The sequence below is a fragment of the Balaenoptera ricei genome, chromosome 16, assembly GCF_028023285.1.
Source record: "Balaenoptera ricei isolate mBalRic1 chromosome 16, mBalRic1.hap2, whole genome shotgun sequence".
In the NCBI taxonomy this organism is placed as follows: Eukaryota; Metazoa; Chordata; class Mammalia; order Artiodactyla; family Balaenopteridae; genus Balaenoptera; species Balaenoptera ricei.
The window spans coordinates 63993273-64012585 of record NC_082654.1 but is presented as its reverse complement, the minus strand read 5'-3'; the positions used below and the strand labels follow the sequence as shown (position 1 = coordinate 64012585).

The 19313-nt window shown below is 53.2% G+C and overlaps 1 protein-coding gene across 10 annotated transcripts in view; it reads left to right on the top strand.

The window, feature by feature from the left end:
* PALD1 (phosphatase domain containing paladin 1) overlaps window positions 1-19313 on the top strand; it is a 159458-nt gene that overhangs the window by 26952 nt on the left and 113193 nt on the right. For 7 of the 10 annotated variants that reach the window (XR_009497991.1, XM_059900104.1, XM_059900102.1 and 4 more), the window contains 4 exons: window positions 12495-12708; window positions 15676-15778; window positions 17088-17267; window positions 18382-18546. Coding sequence is in view for 9 of the 10 variants with exons in the window: in XM_059900104.1 (XP_059756087.1) it covers window positions 12524-12708; window positions 15676-15778; window positions 17088-17267; window positions 18382-18546 (633 nt within the window). In the remaining variant the exon portion in view is untranslated. The other 3 variants (XM_059900105.1, XM_059900109.1, XM_059900107.1) reach the window with 3 other exon arrangements.

Genomic DNA, 19313 nt, shown 5'->3' with positions numbered 1-19313 from the left:
CGGGGAGAGCTCCTGCACCACACGGCCTATCAGTTGATGGTCCTGTGACACGTGTGCCCCATGGGCCCTGGTGGCCAGGGATAGTGTCTTCTGTATTCGTGAGCCGCTGTGGCCCCAGCAAGGGCTGGGCTCACAGGATCCTGGCATCGACCTGCTCGAGCATGACCGGCAGGGAACCCAGTGTTCTACCGTGAAAGGGGAAAGAAGGAAGTTGTGCCTTGCGGTGTATGGTCATTGAGGTCAAACCCTAAAAATGACGGAGTGCATCAGTCAGGATTAGATTTGCCTGTGAGCAATAGGAAAAGCCAAATAACAGTGGCTTACACAAGAGGGAAGTTTATTCCTCTGTCCTGTCCGAGCCCAGAGCTTTGCGGTCCAGGCCTGGTGCGGTGGTTCGGCTCCACAGATTCCCGGGGTGTGGCTTCACATGCTGGCAGTTCAAGATGGCTCTGAACCCTCAGCCACCGCGCCTATGTTCCAGGCATCAGGATGGAGGAAGAGGGCAAAGGGGGCTCGTAAGGAAGGATCTGGAATTTGCCAAGGGCACGTACTGCCCCTTATGTTCCATCGGCTAGAATTAGTCACCTGGCCCCAGGTAGCTGCACGGGAGATAAGGAGTGTGGTCTTGGCCGTGGGCAGCCATGAGCTCAGCTAGCTGCCCTGTCCCTCCTCTGGTTTGTTTAGTGCAGACGGAGGGAGGGAGGGAGTGGATGAAGGCATTGTGGGCATTTTGATCAAACCTGAGGATGTTCCCAGGCTGAGAAACTGGGCCAGCGGTTCGGGGGCAGCAGAGCCTCACCCAGGGAGATTTCTCAGGAGGCCAGTCCTGCCTTGGGACCAGAAAGCCACATGCCCCAGGCCAGGAAGGGAAGCAGGGGCTGAGCCTGAGGGAGAAAGGCTTTCAGGGGGCTGGAGCCAGCCCCGTGGCGAGGTCAGAATGAGGGAGGTGGGCCACCCTCTTCTCAGGGGCTCGGGGTGTGCTGAGAAAGTGCTGTCCCCTGTCCAAGATCCCATATAAGCAGAGCTTCCTATCAGGCACAGCTGACCCACCATGGGGAGCTCCAGACATGGGGGGTTCCCCCGGCCTGGAAGCAGGTAACTAGGGGTGCTGGAAAGGGCCCTTTTCTTTCCCGAGGGTCCTGAATTCCAGGAACCCCCAGCCCCACTGGAGCGCCTGGTAGCAAGTTCAGGGTCTTTGCTGGCCGCGGAGCAGGCAGGCGCCCCCTCTCTGCCCTCTGCCTGTCAGGTGAGCCGAGAGGGAAGCTTGTTGCCCCTTCACTGAGGGCGGGGCCTGCAGCTTCTCCAGCCCAGGGGCCCATCTGCAGGGTGATCCCCCGGCTCCGCTGCTGCCCCACACCGGCCCCCACTCTCCACAGCTCCTCGGCTGGCGCCCGGTCACTCTGCCCACCTTCGCCCCACCTCCAGAGGCTCCCCCCGGTTTGCAGGCTGAAGCCCGGAACTCAGGGCCCACCTCACGGAGGCAGCCCACCTGATGGACACATGGCACTATTTCCAAACATTCATCCACCTTCTGTTTTTAATTTTTAACCTTTTTTTTTTTGGTTTAGAAAATCTAAAAACACTTCAGAAACATATAATTTAGCTGGTGAAGGTCTCCTGCAATCTCAGACCCCAGACAGCTTTATTTTTTAAAAATTGATCTTGTCCTAATTTTAAAAAGAAGGAGGCTAAGGGGCAGCGGTTGCGAAGGGATTGGTCTGGGTGACCACCAGAGACATGAGGTGAGGGGCTACGACGCAGCAGAAACCAGAACTCTGCTTCTACTAAGCCACGTAGCCTGGGGAAATTCACGTCATTGACCCTGCTTAGCTGTTTCCTCTCTGCAAAGTGGGAGCCGTAAACCCCGTCTCGCCTCCCTTGAAGGTGGTTGTCAGCAGCAAAGACAGAGAAACCACAAAGACACAAAAAGCGCCACCAGGCTGCAGGAATGGAATGATTATCATGGGAACATGGATGACCACAGGCAGAGGGTGGCAAAGGCACTGAGCCGAGGGAGCACAGGGGGACTTGGGGGTGGGTAAGGTGGGGGATGCACTGGGTGAGGAGCTGTGACCTTTGTCCAACTTTGAAACTATTACACATAACCGCACTTAAAAACATTCCCAAAGTAATCATGTTCACTGTAGGAAATTTAGGAGTGATGGATAAGCAAAACAGAAAATAAATACCGTACTCGGTCCCCCAGCTCAGGAATGAGTACCATAATGTTTAAACATCTTCCCCCTTTTGTACCTGCTTGTTGTTGGGTGCCATCCTTGGTCCCATCTACAAGGAGCCGGGCAGGGTGGGAAGGTGAAGTGATGGAGCTGATTTGTTCCATTAACAATTGTGTGTCCGGCTCCCTCAGTGGGACAGAGCCAGGAAGGACACAGGATGGCCCCTGCTGGGAACAGCGTGCAGTGGAAGGGAATGGAATGTCCCATTTTGTGATGCTCACAATGGGCTGTGGGAGTTGAGGGATGGGTGTGGGTGTGTAGTCAGTCTGGGAGAGCTTCCTGGAGGAGCTGGGCTTTAACTTCCAAGGGTGGGTAGAATGTGGGGGAGGAGGGCAGTCCAGGTGAGAAAGTGCAGGGTGGGAGCATCTTCCCCCGCACCCTCTTTTGTGCACTGAGACCTGCTCCTTGATGCCGGGTCTCGCTCTTCTGTGAGTCCTGAGAGCTGCAGGTGCCCCCAGGTTGTCATCTATTCATCTCAGAACAGATGGGACCCGGGCACTGTTCTGGTGCTGGGGCCATGGTGTGGACAAATTAGGCACCGTCCTGCTCTTGGGAAGTCAGGGAGGCTGCTGCTACAGACATAATCCCGTTAATGAGGCGATTGAAAAATAAAAGGAGGTCATAAGCTGGAGAAGAATTGAGGGGTGTGTGTGGACAGACAGCATCGCCAGGACCTCAGAGAGGCTTCTGAGGAAGGACGTCTGAGGCAAGACTAGGGGAGGGGGCAGGCACATGAGCAGGCTGCGTGGTGCTCCAGGTGGAGGGGTGGTGGGTAAGAAGCTTTCGTGAGTAGGAGAGGGTCTGGGGTGTTGGAAGGAGGAGGAGGACGTGGCCAGTGGCTGGGGCATCATAGCGAAGGGAGGGGTGGGGGCCTGTCCGCGGGGCTGAGGGCTTTGCATGTTACAGTGTGATGGAAGGAAATGACATGACCTCCGCCCGAGCGCCCTCTGCCTGTGATCGTCCGTGTTCCCGTGGTAATCCTTCCATTCCTACAGTCTGCTGGGGCTTTTTGTGTCTTTGTGGTTTTTCTGTCTCTGCAACTGACAGCAGCCCTTGAGGGAGGCGAGACAGGGTTTATGGCTCCCACTTTGCAGAAGAGGAAACAGCTAAGCAGGGCTAACGATGTGATTTAGGACTTTAGAGATCCTTCTGGCTGCTGCATGGAGGATGGATTGCAGGGGTCATCCATCCTTCCGGAGGGAAGGAGAGAGACTCCTGGAGGCTGCTGTAGTCACTCTAGGCAGGGGCCAGTGACCAGTGGTGGCAGAGCAGTTTGGACCGACTAGGGGTGTGAACCCGTTCATCTGTGGGTGGGCTTTCAGAGCAGGCAGAGGACTTGCACAAGGCCCCAGAGCAGAGCTAGGCTCTCTTGGTTCTTGATTAAGACCAGAAGCAGACAGAACTCTCCCTAGGTGGTTCACCGGGCAGAGTGAAACGGGGAGACTTGTAATTCTGTGTTACTACAGTAGGGCAGCTGCTGCGGCCCAGCCCCACTCTGCCCTGTTGTTTGCCCGGGATGAGAGCCAGGGGATTGCAGAGCCCACTTATTCCCTCAGACCATTCCTTTTATAGGCAATGTCTGGGCACGGCCCTGGCCCTGGCCTGGGAGGTTTAGATCTGGTACCAGTCCGTGGTTGCAGGGAGGGGATGTGGAGAAGGTGGGGAGAGAGTGCAGGCAGAGTGGGGCCTGGGGGGATATGAAGGGCTTCTGGTGAGTCGCGCCCTCGCTGTGTTTGGGCTGGGTAGGTGTTGCCTTAAACACACATTCACTTACTTCATTCCTGTACGATCCAATTAGGGAGGTAGAGTTATGGTCCCCAGTTTATAGTTGGGGAAACTGAGACTCAGAGAAGTTAAGCATGTGCCACACGACTAATACGTGGTAGAGATGAGAAGATCGGAATCAGCCAGATTTCGGCCCCAGAGTCCATGCTTCACATAGAGTCGAAATCACTGGATCCCCCAACTAGGTGTGAGGGTGTTGGGGAGTTCTCACTTTCTATCTGTTAAATGGAAATGTTGCCACTGCCTTCCCGGGGTTTCCTCATGCCTCAAACAGAGGGTTTTAAGTTCTTGCCTGCAGCAGGCATTTGGCTCAACTCTGAGGACCCTGAGCTGCCGAGAGGGGCCCTCAAGGACCACGGAGAACTTGAGACTTAGCAGCACTGTCCAACAGGAGTACAGGTTTCCCCGCTACCCGAAGGTAGAGCACTCCTGTGGGAGCTTCGTTAGCTGAAGTGGCATCCAGCGGAGAAACAATTACCTTAGGACAAATGCACTTGCTAACAATGCACAAGATAAGTTGGATAAAGCACAGATGCGCACCGACGCAGTTCAAACCTCTGGGCTTGCTGCTGAGATGTTGAGAGTGGTTCCTGGGAAGGAGCTTGGCGAGGGGTGCGCGGCCCCTGTAATGGCTCCTGCAAGACAAACGCTCAACACTATTTTTGTTTTCCACTTTTTTTTGTGGTAAAAGCAAAATCCTCTTCAGATTTCTCTTGGTTAGCGGAAACAGTTACTAATGTAGGTCTTCCGTAAAAGCAAAGTGGCATAAAGCGAACTTTCAAAAAATGGGAGATACCTGTATAAAGTGAGCCACGTGTTTTTTTTAATTGAAGTATAGTTGGTTTGCAATGTTGCGTTAGTTTCACCACGTGTCATTTTAACTGGCCACATAAAAAAGTAAAAAGAAATAGGTGAACTTAATTTTAGTAACATGTATTATTTAATCCCAGTATATCAAAATATTATCATTTTGACATATAATCAACATAATAAATTGTTAATGAGATATTTCAGTTTTTTTTGTACCACGTCTTCGAATCCAGTGTGTATTTTACACTTGCAGCACATCCCAGTGTGGACCAGCCACATCGCAAGGGCTCAGCAGCCAGTGCGGTGGTGGTTACTGTATTGCACAGCCCAGCTCCAGAGTCTGATTGATCCCTGCCCCCACCTCTGCAGTGCATGATAACAGCTGATTTTTATGGAGGACTCACTGATCAGGCCCCGTTCTGAGGACTTTCATAGTTACACAGTGGACCCTTGAACAACACAGGTCTGAACTGCACGGGTCCACTTATACGTGAGTTTTTTTCAATAGATAGCTACTGCACGATCTGTGGTTGGTTGGATCCAGGTACACGGAACTGCGGGTACAGATCTTAGACTGCCCGGAGGGTCAACACCCCTAACCCCCGTGTTGTTCAAGGGTCAACTGTATTGTTGAACCTTCATAGCAACCCCTCAGGGGAGGTACTGCTGTTGTCCCCATTTCATTGATGTGGCAACTGAGGTCCAGAGAGGTAGCTTGGCTGAGGTTGAACAGTGGGTGAGTTGCGGAGCTAAGGAGGAAGGTGTGATGAGGGGGGCAAGCTCCTCTTGTTTTTAACAGATTTATTTAGGCAAACTTCATACGACAAAATTCACCCATTTTAAGTGTGCACTTCACCACTGGCAAATGTATGTAGTTGTGTATAATCACCACATTCAATACATAGAGCAATTCTGTCCCCTAAAGGTGCCCTCGAGCCCCTGTGCGGTCGACTCCCCTGTCCCTGACAGCCATCGATCTGCTTTCTGCCCCTGTAGTTTTGCCTTTTCTCGGATGTCATGTAAATGGAGCCAAATAGTTTGAAGTGTCCGGGGCCTGCTTGTTTCTCTTAGTACGATGTTTCTGAGGTTCATCCCATGTCATGTGTATATCAGTAACTTGTTCCTTTTTTATTGCTGAGTAGTATTTCATTGTATAAATGTGCACGTTTTTCACATTTTCTTCATCTGTTCACCAGTTGATGGACATGTGAGTTGATTTCAGTTGGGGGCTACAATGAATAATGCTGCTGTGTACAAGCCTTTTTCTGGACATGGTTTCATTTCTCTTGGGTAGTTAGTTACCTGAGAGTAGAATTGCTGAGTCATATGGTAATTGTATGTTTAAATTTGTAAGAAACTACAAAGCTGTCTTCCAAAGTGGCTGTGCGATGTTACACTTAAGCACTGTGTCTCCAGTTCCTCCACAACCTTACCAACACTTGATGTTGTTGGCCTTTTAAAATTTGTCATTCTATGAGACTTTCCTGGCGTCTAGTGATTAAGACTCCATGCTTCTACTTCAGGGGGTACGGGTTCAATCCCTGGTCAGGGAACTAAGATCCCACATGCCGCGTGGTGCAGCCAAAAAGAGAAAAAAAAAATTGTCATTCTAGTGCATTTTGCTGATGACATAAGATGCTGAACATCTTTTATATGCTTATTTGGCATCCGTATGTACCTTTAAATCTTTTGCCATTGTAAATTGGATTTTTGGTTAACTTAATATTGAGTTGCAAGAGTTGGCACCTCTTTTTTTGGTCGGGATTAAATGAGATAATATACGTCAAATGCTTTGCAATCAGAGGTCCACCCACTGGCCCTCCTGGCATCCCTCTGGGTCAACACTCAGGGTCACTGGCTATCTTAGGCACCCTGTTTAGACCCTCCCCTTCCTGCTCACCCAAGGTAGGCATAGGAATCACATGCTTGACCAACACCCCCTGATTTGGCCAGCGGTAAAACGTCTGCTCAAATCGATCTTCCTGCGCTCACTGCAAAAGCTTCCCCTTGCCTCAGGCCAGAGTCAGCATGGCCCAGCCAGGGGGCCTGGAGTTGGGAGGCAGGAGCCCTGCGTCCCAGTTTTGTCCTTATGACCTCTTCCCTTATGACTTGGAGCGCATCACTTTCCCTCTCTGGACCTCAGTTTCCTCATCTGTAGAAAGAGAAGGTTGGACTAGGTAACCTCCAGGGGTGTAGCCAGCTCTGAATCTCTGCTTTTGGGGACCTTGGTGACGGCCATTTGTGGAAGTTCCTGTGATCACAGCATTCCCTAAGGCAGGACTTGGGATTTTGCAAGAGGGTCTGGCAGTCAGGAATGGCAGGAGAAAGGGATGGGGCAGGGTGGTGGCTGGGTCAGGAGCAGATGTCCAGCTTTCTGCTTCAGTTGCAAGAGCCAGACTCTGCTTTGGAAAAGCCACCATTCATCTTTTCCAAGCCCGTAGGGTTTGACAAGCTGGAGGTCATGGGTGCTGTTCCGTGACCAGGACAGAAGACATGGGAGAGGGGGGACTGTGAGCTTTGGATGAGAGATGGGGAAATTGAGACCAGAATGGTGACGATCCACTTCTACTAAGAATCATATGAAAAGAAATGGACTTGGGCTCCTGTGATGTTTAGGTCCGGGGCCTTAGGAATCAGCTGTTGAACCTCTTGTCTGTCATCCCCACTCTAGGACCCAGAATGGTTGTCTGCAGCATCCCCTTGGCTTGAATACAGCCATTGACGAGAGGCTCACTGCTCCGGCAAGCTGGGCGTTTATGCTATAGCATCAGGCAGTTAGTTGATGACTTGGAGCTAATATTCCAGCTCCTGAAGTTTGATTCTTCTTGGAGAAATGAGGTCACCTCTCTGTGAAAGATTCCATAGGGTGGTTTCTTTTCTCTCGGGACTTGTCAGTTGCTGTTAGACTGAGGAACAAGTCCTGAGAGCAGGTGAGGGGATTAAGAAGAGACGGGGTCAGGATGGTGGTGTACAAGCACACACACCTTTATTTCCCATCAAAACTCTTTTTATAGATTGCAGTAGGCAATGCATGTTTTTGTTAAAATCACAAGACAGAATCATCAGACAGTATTTCCTTAACGTTGAAGTTATAGTACAAAACATACTGCGAACCAGAATATAAACATGCGTGAGAACAGACTGTGATTACCAAAATATGCCAAGGACAAACTATAGTTAGAGAAACCGCAAGCAACCTCATGGGCCAAGACTCATATGTTCTCTAATAACTCTTTCGGGTCCTGTCAAGAATTAAGCAGGACTTTGCCATGCTTTAAGCTGCAAGGACTGTGTCAGCGTGCAGCTGGTTCCCGACAGGGACTGACTGCTGTGTGATTGCCCAGAGGCAGGAGGGTGGCACGTCCATGTGTAGAACTTTCTCAAATGCTGTTGTAACTGCAGCCCAGATGATTCTGTGGCTTCTTAGCTGGTCACTGAGGACTTTTGTGGGTGAAATGGAGTCTGGAGTCCTCGCTCCCTGCATGGGAGACTGTGCGTCTCTCTTCCCCTCTAGGAGGTCGTGTCTGGGTGCCCTGGCAGAGAGTGGAGTGGATGGGGGTCCCTAAGGTCCCTGAGTGGCGGTCAAGCAGATCCAAGAGGGAGAGGAGAGTGTGTGGGGTGTTCTTGCTGTCAGGGTCAGCTGTGAAGAGGCAGGGAGGCAAGCTTATGCTGCCACTTAGCAAAGGCCAGCTGTCCTCACCTGAAATGGACACAGTGAGGCCTGAACCTTATAGGGTTGTGTGTAGTGGGCACCATATGTTGTAAAGCACCCAGCATGGTGCCTGGCACTTAGTAGGTGCTTTGAAATGTTAACAAACAGAAGCAAAGGAGAAACATGGAAGGGGGCCTGTATTTGGTGGGGCATGGTCTTCCCTTAAAGCAGTGGTTCCCTTTTTTACTTGCCAAGAGCCCCTGTAGCAGCATGGCAGAAGCTCACAGATCCCTTCTCGGAATGATGTTTTTAAATGCACAAATTAAATATTTGGGATTACAGAGGGAGTAAATTTTATTGAGAGTGCTATCAAAATACTAAAAAACAAACTTGTGATGTAGTAATACGTGTCCTTAGATATTCTTGCGTTAACACGATAATCCATTAAGTGAGTTAAGGTTAAATTTTATTTTTTTAAAGACACACCAGTGTCAAGGCTACTGTTGCTTGGCTTTGATGGGGACATTCATCTGGCGTGTGCCTTTGAGGGCATGTGGCCAGCATGGTGGACATGCAGGCATTTGCGATTGGTTCGATGGTCCCAAGTGTGGAGAACCCCATTTTGCAAACGGCATGGCAGCTTCTTTACAGCTGGCTGCGTAAGTTGAGGCTAGGCTTCTCGCTCGGATTGTCACATTCTCCACGCTTGTTGAGTGAAAGGCGGTTGTGTGAATCTGGATCCCGCTCTGGGGGATCAAGACCACCAGGCGCAGAGTTGCCCAGAGTTGGCCGGTCCTGTCACCCGAGATCTGGGGGGCAGGGGACCCAGGTCTGATAATTACAGTGGTGTGAAGGGAGTGATGAGTGCAAGCCACGTTTCCAGATACCTGCATGGCTGCTGTGTGATGTGAAAACGTCTCTGAGCTCAGTGGTGTCTGTGTCCTGGGCTTTGTGACACAGCAGGAGTGGCCTTCACTTGTGGTTAAGGAAATGTTAGCTTTTAGTTAGAAGTTAGGAAAATAAGGCCTAATTGTTTGCAAAACCATCCAGGCTCATAGACCGCCCCCCCCCGCCCCCCATCTTACTATCTAGTCTTATCCTAGTCTACCCCGATTCTCCCCCCAGCAGAGGTTTGAGCACTAGGGACCCCACCTACATGTCTGCCCTTGCTGACCCCTGGCCCTGGCAGTGGACAGCAGTGGTATCACCACTAGGACTGCCAGTCTTAGGAGCCAGATCCATTTGGAAGGGGCCTTCAGACTGTCCCATCCTTCACTGTCATTTTATGGCTGGGGCCGCCGAGGTCCAGAGGGGAGAAGTAAGTTGCCCAAGGCCCCACAGCATGTGGCCAGCAGGATGAAGGGTCCTTTGCTGGCGAGGCTCACTCTAGGTGGGCTGGAGAGGCTTCAGGGGGAGAGTTGCAGAGTGAGAAGCCTGGGAATCCCAGGGTTTCCCCCTCCTCTAGACATTTTGGAGACAGGTCAACTTTCAGACGATACGGTCTTTCCCCCACGCCTGCAGCTGTGCACATCTGTATTGTCTCCGGGCTGTCCTTATAGGGACCGGCTGGGGCCTGTCACCGCCTGTGGAGCCCTTGAGAGACGAAGAAGGCAGGAGCTGGAGCTTTGGGGGAGGCGAGGGGCAGGCGAGATGGAGGTGCCAGGCCTGGCCCAGCCCCGTGGGAGCAGGGCCCAGCCTTGGCCTGGCAGCTGTAGCCAGCTGTTGCCTCCTGCAGGCCCTTCCCATGTCCTGTCCGTCACTCCCTCCTTTGGGACAGCCTCCCGAGTCCTGTTCTGGGAGGAGGCTGTCCCCACCCATGCCTCCTTGGCCCAGGCTGCTGAGAGGGGTCTGGGGAAAGTTGGTGAGCCGTGTTGGGGGCCTGCTGTGGCAGGCGAAGCGGAGAGAAGGTTCTGGCTCTGCTGACGGTCAGCTGGGGGTCCACTGTGCAGCCCCTCACCCGCTCTGAGCGCCTGTGTTTCTGTTTGGAAACAGAGGCTCATTCCTTCCACCTTCTACCGAGAAAAACAAGAAGAGAGAGAGATTGGACCGGGTGTGGAGAGTCGTGATGAGGCTCTTACAGAAACACTAGGTTAGCGTGTTAGCAGCGCTGTCACCCAGCTGCTGGGAGTTGTCAGGGGTGACGAGGCTGGGCCGGAGAGAGGTGGGGAGCCCTCTCCAGACTGGAGAGCGAGAGGGGGGTGGTTTGGCGTGCTGGGAGGGATGGAATGAGCGGTCGTTCTGTCTAGGTGGCTCTGGGGAGGCGGAGCCTGAGGGCACAGCCGGGGGAGGCCCTGGGAGCGCCCGCCTTGGGACCAGGAACTCTGACTCAGGATCTGGGAGGGGAGAGGGCGCAGTGAGCTCAGCCTTCAGACTGACATGCTGACCCCTGACCCCACCATCCACTGCCTGAGGTGCCGCTGCTGCTTATGAGAGGGCGTGGGCGGAGCGTGGATGGTGGGGGACAGGTAGCCCCCGCTGCCTGAGGGGGAACAGCTCATGCCAGGCTGAGGGCAGCTTGGGGAGCAGAGGGGAGTCGTCAGGTTCTAAAGACTGCTTATCACCTCAGAGGGGAAGTATCTCAGGGTGCAGGTCGGGGGTGGGGGCTGGCCAGGCAGGTCGCTCCCTCCCCCTCCTGATCCTGGTCCGTTAGTGCCACATGGGGCCAACTGCTGCTGGGCTCTCAGAAAGTTCTTTGAGCCTCTGTCTCCCACGTCTGTCGCCCCCTCTCTTGGGTCTGTGTGGAATTCCCAGCCCCTTCCCTTCCCTTCCCAGCGGCCCTGGTTCTTGGACGCCTGAGCCAGTCCTCCCCACACCCTCTACCAGCTCTTAGCAGCTCTCCTGGCCTGCTTCCCCAGCCATTCTTCTTATTTGTTTTAAATAGATTTTATTACCCAGTGTTCAGAGGAGAAAAATCAGAAAATGCAGATAAGGCAAAAGGAGAAAATAAAAATTGTCTATAGTCTCATCACCAGGTGATGACTCGGGTTAGCATCTTGATGTGCCTCCCCCCAGATTTTTCTCCTGATACATGTTCATGCATTAAAATGAGATTATAGCCTGTACTTGCTTTGCAGCCTGCTGCTTCCATTCCTGTTTCCTAGATATCTTTCCACATCAGTCAATAAGATATTTTTAAGGCTGTTTAACATTCCACCTTAGAGATACCCCATAATTTATTCAGCAAATCCCGTTGCAGGCTCTTTCCGGTGTTTTGCTACTATAAGTAACATTGCGATCAACAAAACACCCTTGTAGCCCGCTTGTTACGCGCGTCCTTAACTATCAGTATTTCCCTAGGAGAGAGCCCTGTGAGAGGAATTGGGAATCCACGAGGATGCCTGGCATGCCGGATGTTGGGCAAAAGCTTTGGCTGTTGAGATGTTGATGGTGTTGAGGTTATTGATGTAGAGTTCAGGGGCCTGGTGCTTTTGTTGAACCCTTGATCTGCTGAGAACTCACCCAATCTGGACTTCCCTGGCCTCATTTTGTGACATTCACGGCTAGAATATCCTGCTGCGTCCTGTTCCCATCCAAATCCTTCAAATCTGCCTCCAGACTTCCCTCTGCCTCTGCCTCTGGTTCTCCCTCTGGTGATGGCCTCCTCCTTCCCCCAGTCTAGAGGGCGTGGCCTTCACGTGGCCTGACCCAATTACTTGGAGCCCTAGGTCCTGCCCTGATGGGGATGGTTAACCCCTTCCTGTCTTATCTTCACTAGGGGAGTGTAAGCTGTAAGGGGTCAGGGGGCTACATCTTCTTGACTCTCCATGTCCATAACTCCCCCCAAGGCGGCAGCAGGGGGCCAGGCACACAGTAGGTGCTCCACGAACATGTGCTTTGCTGGGCACCGGCGTGGAGGCAGCAAACCCACCCTCTGTCTCCAGCTGCAGGGTGAGCTGGCCTTCTCATGGGCCTCAGACTGTGTATCTGTTCACAGGGTAGGGATGGTGGGTGGGCTGGGTCCCTTCCTGCTGTGGCTTTTCCCATGCCCTCCTTGACCTCTTGCCCCACAGGTCTTGGGTCCTGAGGCCGCCGGCAGACTATGGGTACAACGGCCAGCACAGCCCAGCAGACGGTCTCAGCCAGCGCCCCCTTTGAGGGCCTCCAGAACGGCGGCACGATGGACGGTCGGCACTCACTCAGTGTCCACTCCTTCCAGACCACGGGCTTGCACAACAGTAAGGCCAAGTCCATCATCCCCAACAAGGTGGCCCCCGTCGTGATCACGTGAGTGGCAGGACGAGTGTGACCGTGTCCCCTGAAGACATGGCTGGGGGGAACTGCCTGGAGGGGTGGTGGCATACAGCACTTAACATCTCCAAACTGCTTTCATAGATGAAGATACTGAGGCCCAGAGAGGTTAAGCACTTTGTCTGGAGTCACACAGGAAGTGGGTGGCAGAGCCGGTGTCTGTCGCGGGTCTCTTAGCCCATATTACTTACCATGTCACAGTGCCAGGGAGTGTGGAGAGGGAAGAGTGGCTGGGGGAGGGGGTACACCCTTTTGAGAGTAATTTTTGGCTGACGTTTTCAAAGGAAGTTTAATTCTTAGATGCATAAAATGTAGATTCCCACCCCCCCCACAACCTGTAATTATGGTTCGAAACTGAGGTTAACACCGGGCCATTAAAGGGCCTTGGGCTGAAAAAGCTGGCAGCTGTTGGTCAACTCTCCTAATTAGGCCCTTCAAGGACATTCCCAGAGGGGGCTGAGGGTTTGTTCTGGCCCCATATTTTGAGAGACCTGGACACACTGCATTCGTCCTGTGGTCCCAGGGAAGGAGTGGGTGCTGGGATCCTGAGGTCAGGGAGACAGAAGGGGCATTGGATCCGTCTCCTGGTGAGTCAGGAAGCCTTGTCTTATATCATATCTGCCCACCGAGCTTCCCTGCCTCTGGACCCCTCCAGGATGGAGGAAGTGGGACATGATGAGCTAAGAATTAAATGTGTTCCACGTAGAGACGTTTGGCAGAGAGTTAGCAGATGGGGCCTTCTGTATAAAGAAACCTGAGGAGTGGGAATGATAAATCCGGCCTGCCGCCTTTGGGGCCTGACAGGAAAATTGCAGTCATAATACGTTACTGTGCTCATGATAAGGGGAGGAAAAGAGATGTTAAATAAAAGGGACTTGAGGGCTTCCCTGGTGGCTCAGTGGTTAAGAATCTGCCTGCCAATGCAGGGGACATGGGTTCGAGCCCTGGTCCGGGAAGATCCCACATGCCGCGGAGCAACTAAACCCGTGCGCCACAGCTACTGAGCCTGCGCTCTAGAGCCCGCGAGCCACAACTACTGAAGCTCATGCGCCTAGAGCCCGTGCTCCGCAACAAGAGAAGCCACCGCAATGAGAAGTCCGCGCACCACAACGAAGAGCAGACCCCGCTCACCGCAACTAGAGAAAGTCTGCGCGAAGCAACGAAGACCCAACACAGCCAGCAATAAAAAAAATAAAATAAACTTATTAAAAAAAGAAAAAAGGGACTTGATATATAGTCTTTGGACTAGCAGATGACAAAACTAGGTTCGGGTCTTGAGCGCAGTGTTGGAACCTCGTGTCCTGGGCCTGGCTCTGCCTCTGCCCTGCTCTGTGACCGTGGGCAGATACTTTTCCCTCTCGGGGCCTCAGTTTCCTTATCAGGATATGTGGGGATGACATTCAAAATATTTAAGCGTGGTGTGGCTCAGGACAGTCACCGGTCTGCTTCAAAAATCCACTGTAGTGAGACTGTGCTCCCTGGAGCCAGCCGTGACCCAGTGATCCTTGGGTTGTAGCTTGTTTGAGGTTCAAGGGACCTTAGAAGATCATCCAGTACAGGGGCTGGCAAACCATATCCTTCAGGCCCATCTCCTGTTTCGATAAATAAGAGTTCGCTGGGACACTGCCACTCCCGCTCATTTGCATATTGTCAGCGGACGCTTAAGGCTGCAACGGCAGAGTTGAGTAGTTGCAGCTGACTGCGTGGCCCACAAAGCCTAAAGTATTTACTATCTGGTCCTTTATAGGAAAGGTTTGCTCACTCCTGATCTAATAGCTATTAGATCAGATGTGAAAACTGATCTCTAGACACAGAAACTGAGTCTCGGGAGGCAGAAGGGTTTGCTCGCCACGGGTCCCGTGTGATGGAGGCAGAGCTGGCCGAGGGAGCCCAGGTCTCTGGACTCCTGTCTAGTGCTCCCCACCCCACTCATTCCCCCACCCTGCCTTTCCTTTTGTAAAGAGGCTCAGACCCCAGATCACGAGCTCTGGAAGGCTGTGTCTTATTCATTGTTATAATCAGCACAGAAACTTGTTCGGTCTTGAGTGCACAGCGCTCCCCCTGGTTTAGCATCTACAGAAAGCTGTGGGTTTTGTTTGAAATGGCCCTGTGTGGAGGTAGAACTACTGCTAGTAATTGTAGTTAGATTACTAAACGATCACAGTCTTCGAGGCACTGGGCTAAGCACTTACTTCATTAGCGCATTGTCTTCTCACAGCAGCCCTTAGGAGGTTGCAGTTACTGGAAACGGAGCTATAGAGCAAGTAACTCCAAAGCCTGGAGTTACTGAGCAGTGGAGTTGGAGTCATGCCCAGGCCACATGGCCCCAAAGCCTGGGTCCTGAACCACTGCACTGTGCTAGGGGGTTGTCGGTGTGGGGTTGTTCTCAGAGACAATCTGATGGAGGGATCGTCTGGGATGGTTCGTGTTAAGCCTTGTTTAAGGAGGCCTTAATCAAGACAGAAGCTTCTCTCTACACAAAAGTCCAGGAGCTACTCCAGGCTGATGTGGCTGCTCCATGATCAGTCAGGCTCCTCCTCTCTTGTTGCCCCACCATCATCAGCATCTACTTTCTGCCGTCATTTCTGGATGCTAGACAGGAGAAAGAGGGAAGGGTAGAGGGCACACATCTTCTCTTTAAGGGGATGGCCCAGAAGTTGTACACATCACTTCTCCTCACATCCCATTGGCCAGAACTGAATCACATGATCACACTAGCTGCAAGGGAGGCTGGGGCATGTAGTCTTCAGCTGGATGGCCCAGTCACAATTCCAGGGTACTAATGCTGAGGAAGAAGGGGAGAGTGGCTATTGGGGGACAGTGGGCAGCTTCTATCATAAATGCGTGGGTGGGACGGGGTGGCCCTGCCGCAGGCCTGGTGAGGGTGGAGCGGATACTGGCCGCGGAGTTTGCCTGACTCAGTCTCCATTCTGCCCCTGGCAGGTACAACTGCAAGGAGGAGTTCCAGATCCACGATGAACTGCTCAAAGCCCATTACACGCTGGGCCGGCTCTCAGATGCCACCCCAGAGCACTACCTGGTGCAGGTGAGGTTGGGCCTGTCCCTCTCTCCCCCTTGCGGCCTCTCCCCCCCTCTTGCCCTCCTTCCTCACAGGCTCCCTCCCTAATCTCCTGCTTTCCACACTGTCCCCCTTCTCTGCTTCACTGCCTCACCCCACCCTCTGGGGTCCTGATCCCACTTCCTCTCACCCCCTGGTTTCCTGGACCCCGTTCCTCCTGCCCTGTGGAGCCCCCTGCTCTTCTGTCCCCATCTGGCCCCTGCCTGGCCTCAGCCTGCCCACACCTCTCTCCGGAGCACCAGGGAGAACAGAGAAGGGAGCCTGAAGGAACTGGGACCCCAGATGGCTCCCCCCAGGCTGGGAATCTCCATCCCATTCTCTTTTGAAGTTTCAGAACTTCTCTGGAATGTAGATAGAGATGTAGATGTAGATGTACATCTATCTATCTGTCTTTGTATCTTTTTTTTTTTTTGCCTTAAATATCCCCTGGAAAGTAAAGTCTACAAGGGCAGATGACTTCATGTGTCTTGTTCACTGCTGTAGCCCCAGGCCCTAGAACAGTGCTTGGGTATAATGTAGGTGCTCAATAAATAGTGAATGAATGAATGAATGAATGATAATCATGATGATTAAACTGTTTTTGTTGAAAGAGGGTCTGGGTAGGAGGTGGCAGTGGATGGGTAGATGGGTGAACAGGTGGATGAGATGACCTCATGATTCCTTTTTGCCCAGGAATGTGTCTTCTGGTTCCTCCTGCTTTCACCTGATCCCTGAGTAGTATTTTCCTCTTTTCTCTGTAGTCAGTGCCTCCCCAGCTGGGGAGGGGAGAAACCTGCCCATTCCCAGAGCTGCAGGCCTCTAGGAAGTGGCTAGCAGTTTTCTCCTGGTTGGTTCCTGGTGCCCCAGCTGTGACTCCCTACTCGAGCCCCTTTTCCATGAGCTTCCTCTGGGTATGAGAGATGTTTGCTGTGTGCCCGGGGAGCTGCAGGCCCACCCTAGAGGCAGCTTTGGTCTTCTGTTTCATGTCCCTGGAGTGCCTCTCCTTGCTCTCCTTCTTCAAGGCCAGGCTCAGATGCCACTTCCTGCATGAAGCCTTTTTGGATTCCCCCTCAGGAGGAGTTGCCTTTCCTTTTCCCACACTGTACGACACTCCTCCTGGCATCACGGATAGTCACGTATTTTGTCTACTTTTTCCATGAGTCAGCAGACAACTTGAGGACCATGTCCCCCACCCCCTCTCCCTGCTCCCCATCCCCTGGGGCCTGGGACAGAGCCCTGTTTGTAGAAGACGTCCCTGAGTCATCTGAGTGACCCCCTGTGGCTCTCCCCCTGCCAGGGCCGCTACTTCCTGGTGCGGGATGTTGCAGAGAAGATGGATGTGCTGGGCACTCTGCAGAGCTGTGGGGCCCCCAACTTCCGGCAGGTGCGGGGCGGGCTCACTGTGTTCGGCATGGGGCAGCCCAGCCTCTCAGGATTCAGGCGGGTTCTTCAGAAACTCCAGAAGGACGGACACAGGGTAAGCATGGCCATTCCCCAGGCAGGGGCTAGCCCCCAAATCTGGGGAAAGGGGTTCCCGGAGGGGCAACTTCAGAGACTCTGGAGGAGCCTGGCCATATCATAAGGAGGGTGACTGGTGACCAGGACCAGGCCCTGCCAGGCCTTCAATGCCATTATGGTCACTGTGGTCAGCATAACTGGGAAATTCTGGCTAAATGTTTATTGCATTGTCATGTGTGGACATGGGAGCCCCAAGGTCAGAAGCCTCTTATACACCCCGCAGGATGATTATCACAGCTAACACTTAGGTCCTCATGTCAATCCTATGAGGCAGTTATTCTCCCATTTTACAGAGGAGGAAACTGAGGCCCAGAGAGGATAAGTGACACAGCCCCTGAGTGGTGTCCCAAGACACAAACCTAGACCCCTGGACTCCACGTATCTGCTTTACATGCCTCCTCTCTCTTGCCTGATGTGGAGATGGGGTTTTGAGTGTCTCCAGGACAGAGGATGAGTGTCCACTGTGATTGCAGGCTTACGGTGGGCAGCCGAGTGTGATTTGACCTGGGTTAAGATGGAGAGTCCTTAGTGAACCAGAGTGGGGAGGGGGTGTTAGCTGAGCATGGATCCCACCTTCCCAGCAAGTTCTTCAGGGTGGGGCCTGCCCACACATCTCCCTCTGTCTGTACAGTGCTCAGTGAATGAATGATTACATGGTGGTGGTGAGCATTCACTACTTCAGCTGATGTTTATCAAGCACTTGATTTACCTAGGGCTCTGCACTAGGAATTGTGGGGACATGAAGATGACAAGGACATGATTCTACCCGCAAGGAACCTGTAGTCCACAAAGGGAGAAAGATGTATTCATTGATAACGTTAATCCAGAGCAGGAGTGAACACCACAAGATTCAGATGAAGGGCTGTTGGCCCTGAGAGGAGGGAGGGTCAGGAGCAGGTGGCACTGGGACCTAGCTTTGCTTCTGGGGTAGGATTCAGGTTGCAGGGGCAGAGTGGGGCGATGGGCCCGCAATGAGGGGGAGCGGCTAGCTCGGAGGCCCAGAGGTGGGGCAGTGGAGCAGGTGTCCACTCCGGGTAGTGGTGATGGGTCCTTCCTCCTTGGGTTCCCGGCAGGAGTGCGTCATCTTCTGTGTGCGGGAGGAGCCCGTGCTGTTTCTGCATGCTGATGAGGACTTCGTGCCCTACACGCCTCGAGACAAGCAGAGTCTTCACGAGAACCTCCAGGGCCTCGGACCTGGGGTCCAGGTGGAGCGCTTGGAGCTGGCCATCCGGAAGGAGGTGAGGGCCACTGGTGTGGGTGGGAGGCCGCCCTCCTGGTAGGCCTTGGACAGCTGAGTTGAGCCCCAGCCCCCAGCCCCGCTTTGCTCTCACTGGCCCACGCTCGCTCACTTTTCTGCCCTGCTTGGGTGAATGGCTGCTGCAAGGCTGGCTCCGGGCAGCCAGGGGAAGGACTTCTCTTCTCGGCTCTATTTTCCTCTGCCCCTTTCCCACCCTGCTTTTCTCCTCCAAACTCAGCATCATTATTTAGAAAAGGGTCTGGTGGAGGGGAAAGAGCACGAGACTAAAAGCCCCAAGACAAGTTCAGCCTCCTGTGAGCTGTGAGGCCTGGGCTGGGTCACTTCTCTCCATGGGCCTCTGTTTCTGAGGTCCCTCTGTCCTCCTCCTTCACAGCTGGGAGGTTTGTCAGGGTCTCTGAGGCTGTTGACGCACCACAGAGGTGTGTAAATAGTGGGTGGGGGTCATGGCGTCCCCTGCCTCCCCTGGGACATCCCGGGCAGGAACGGAGGCCGCAGCTCAGACTTTCTCCCCTCGAGCTCCCAGCTGACCGAGCTTGCTCCTGTCCTTCAGCCTGGCGGTTTAGCCAATTCCTGCTGCCCACTGGGCCAAGCCCTTCCAACCTGGCCCCACTGTGGGCCATATCAACTCAGGCGTAGCTGACTGCCCTCGGGCCAGCGGCCACCCTGGTCCCGTCAGGGCTCCCAGGGCACAGAGAGGACCTCTGGTGTGTAGTTCTCCCTGGAGGGAAAGCAGCCTGTCCGTGGCCT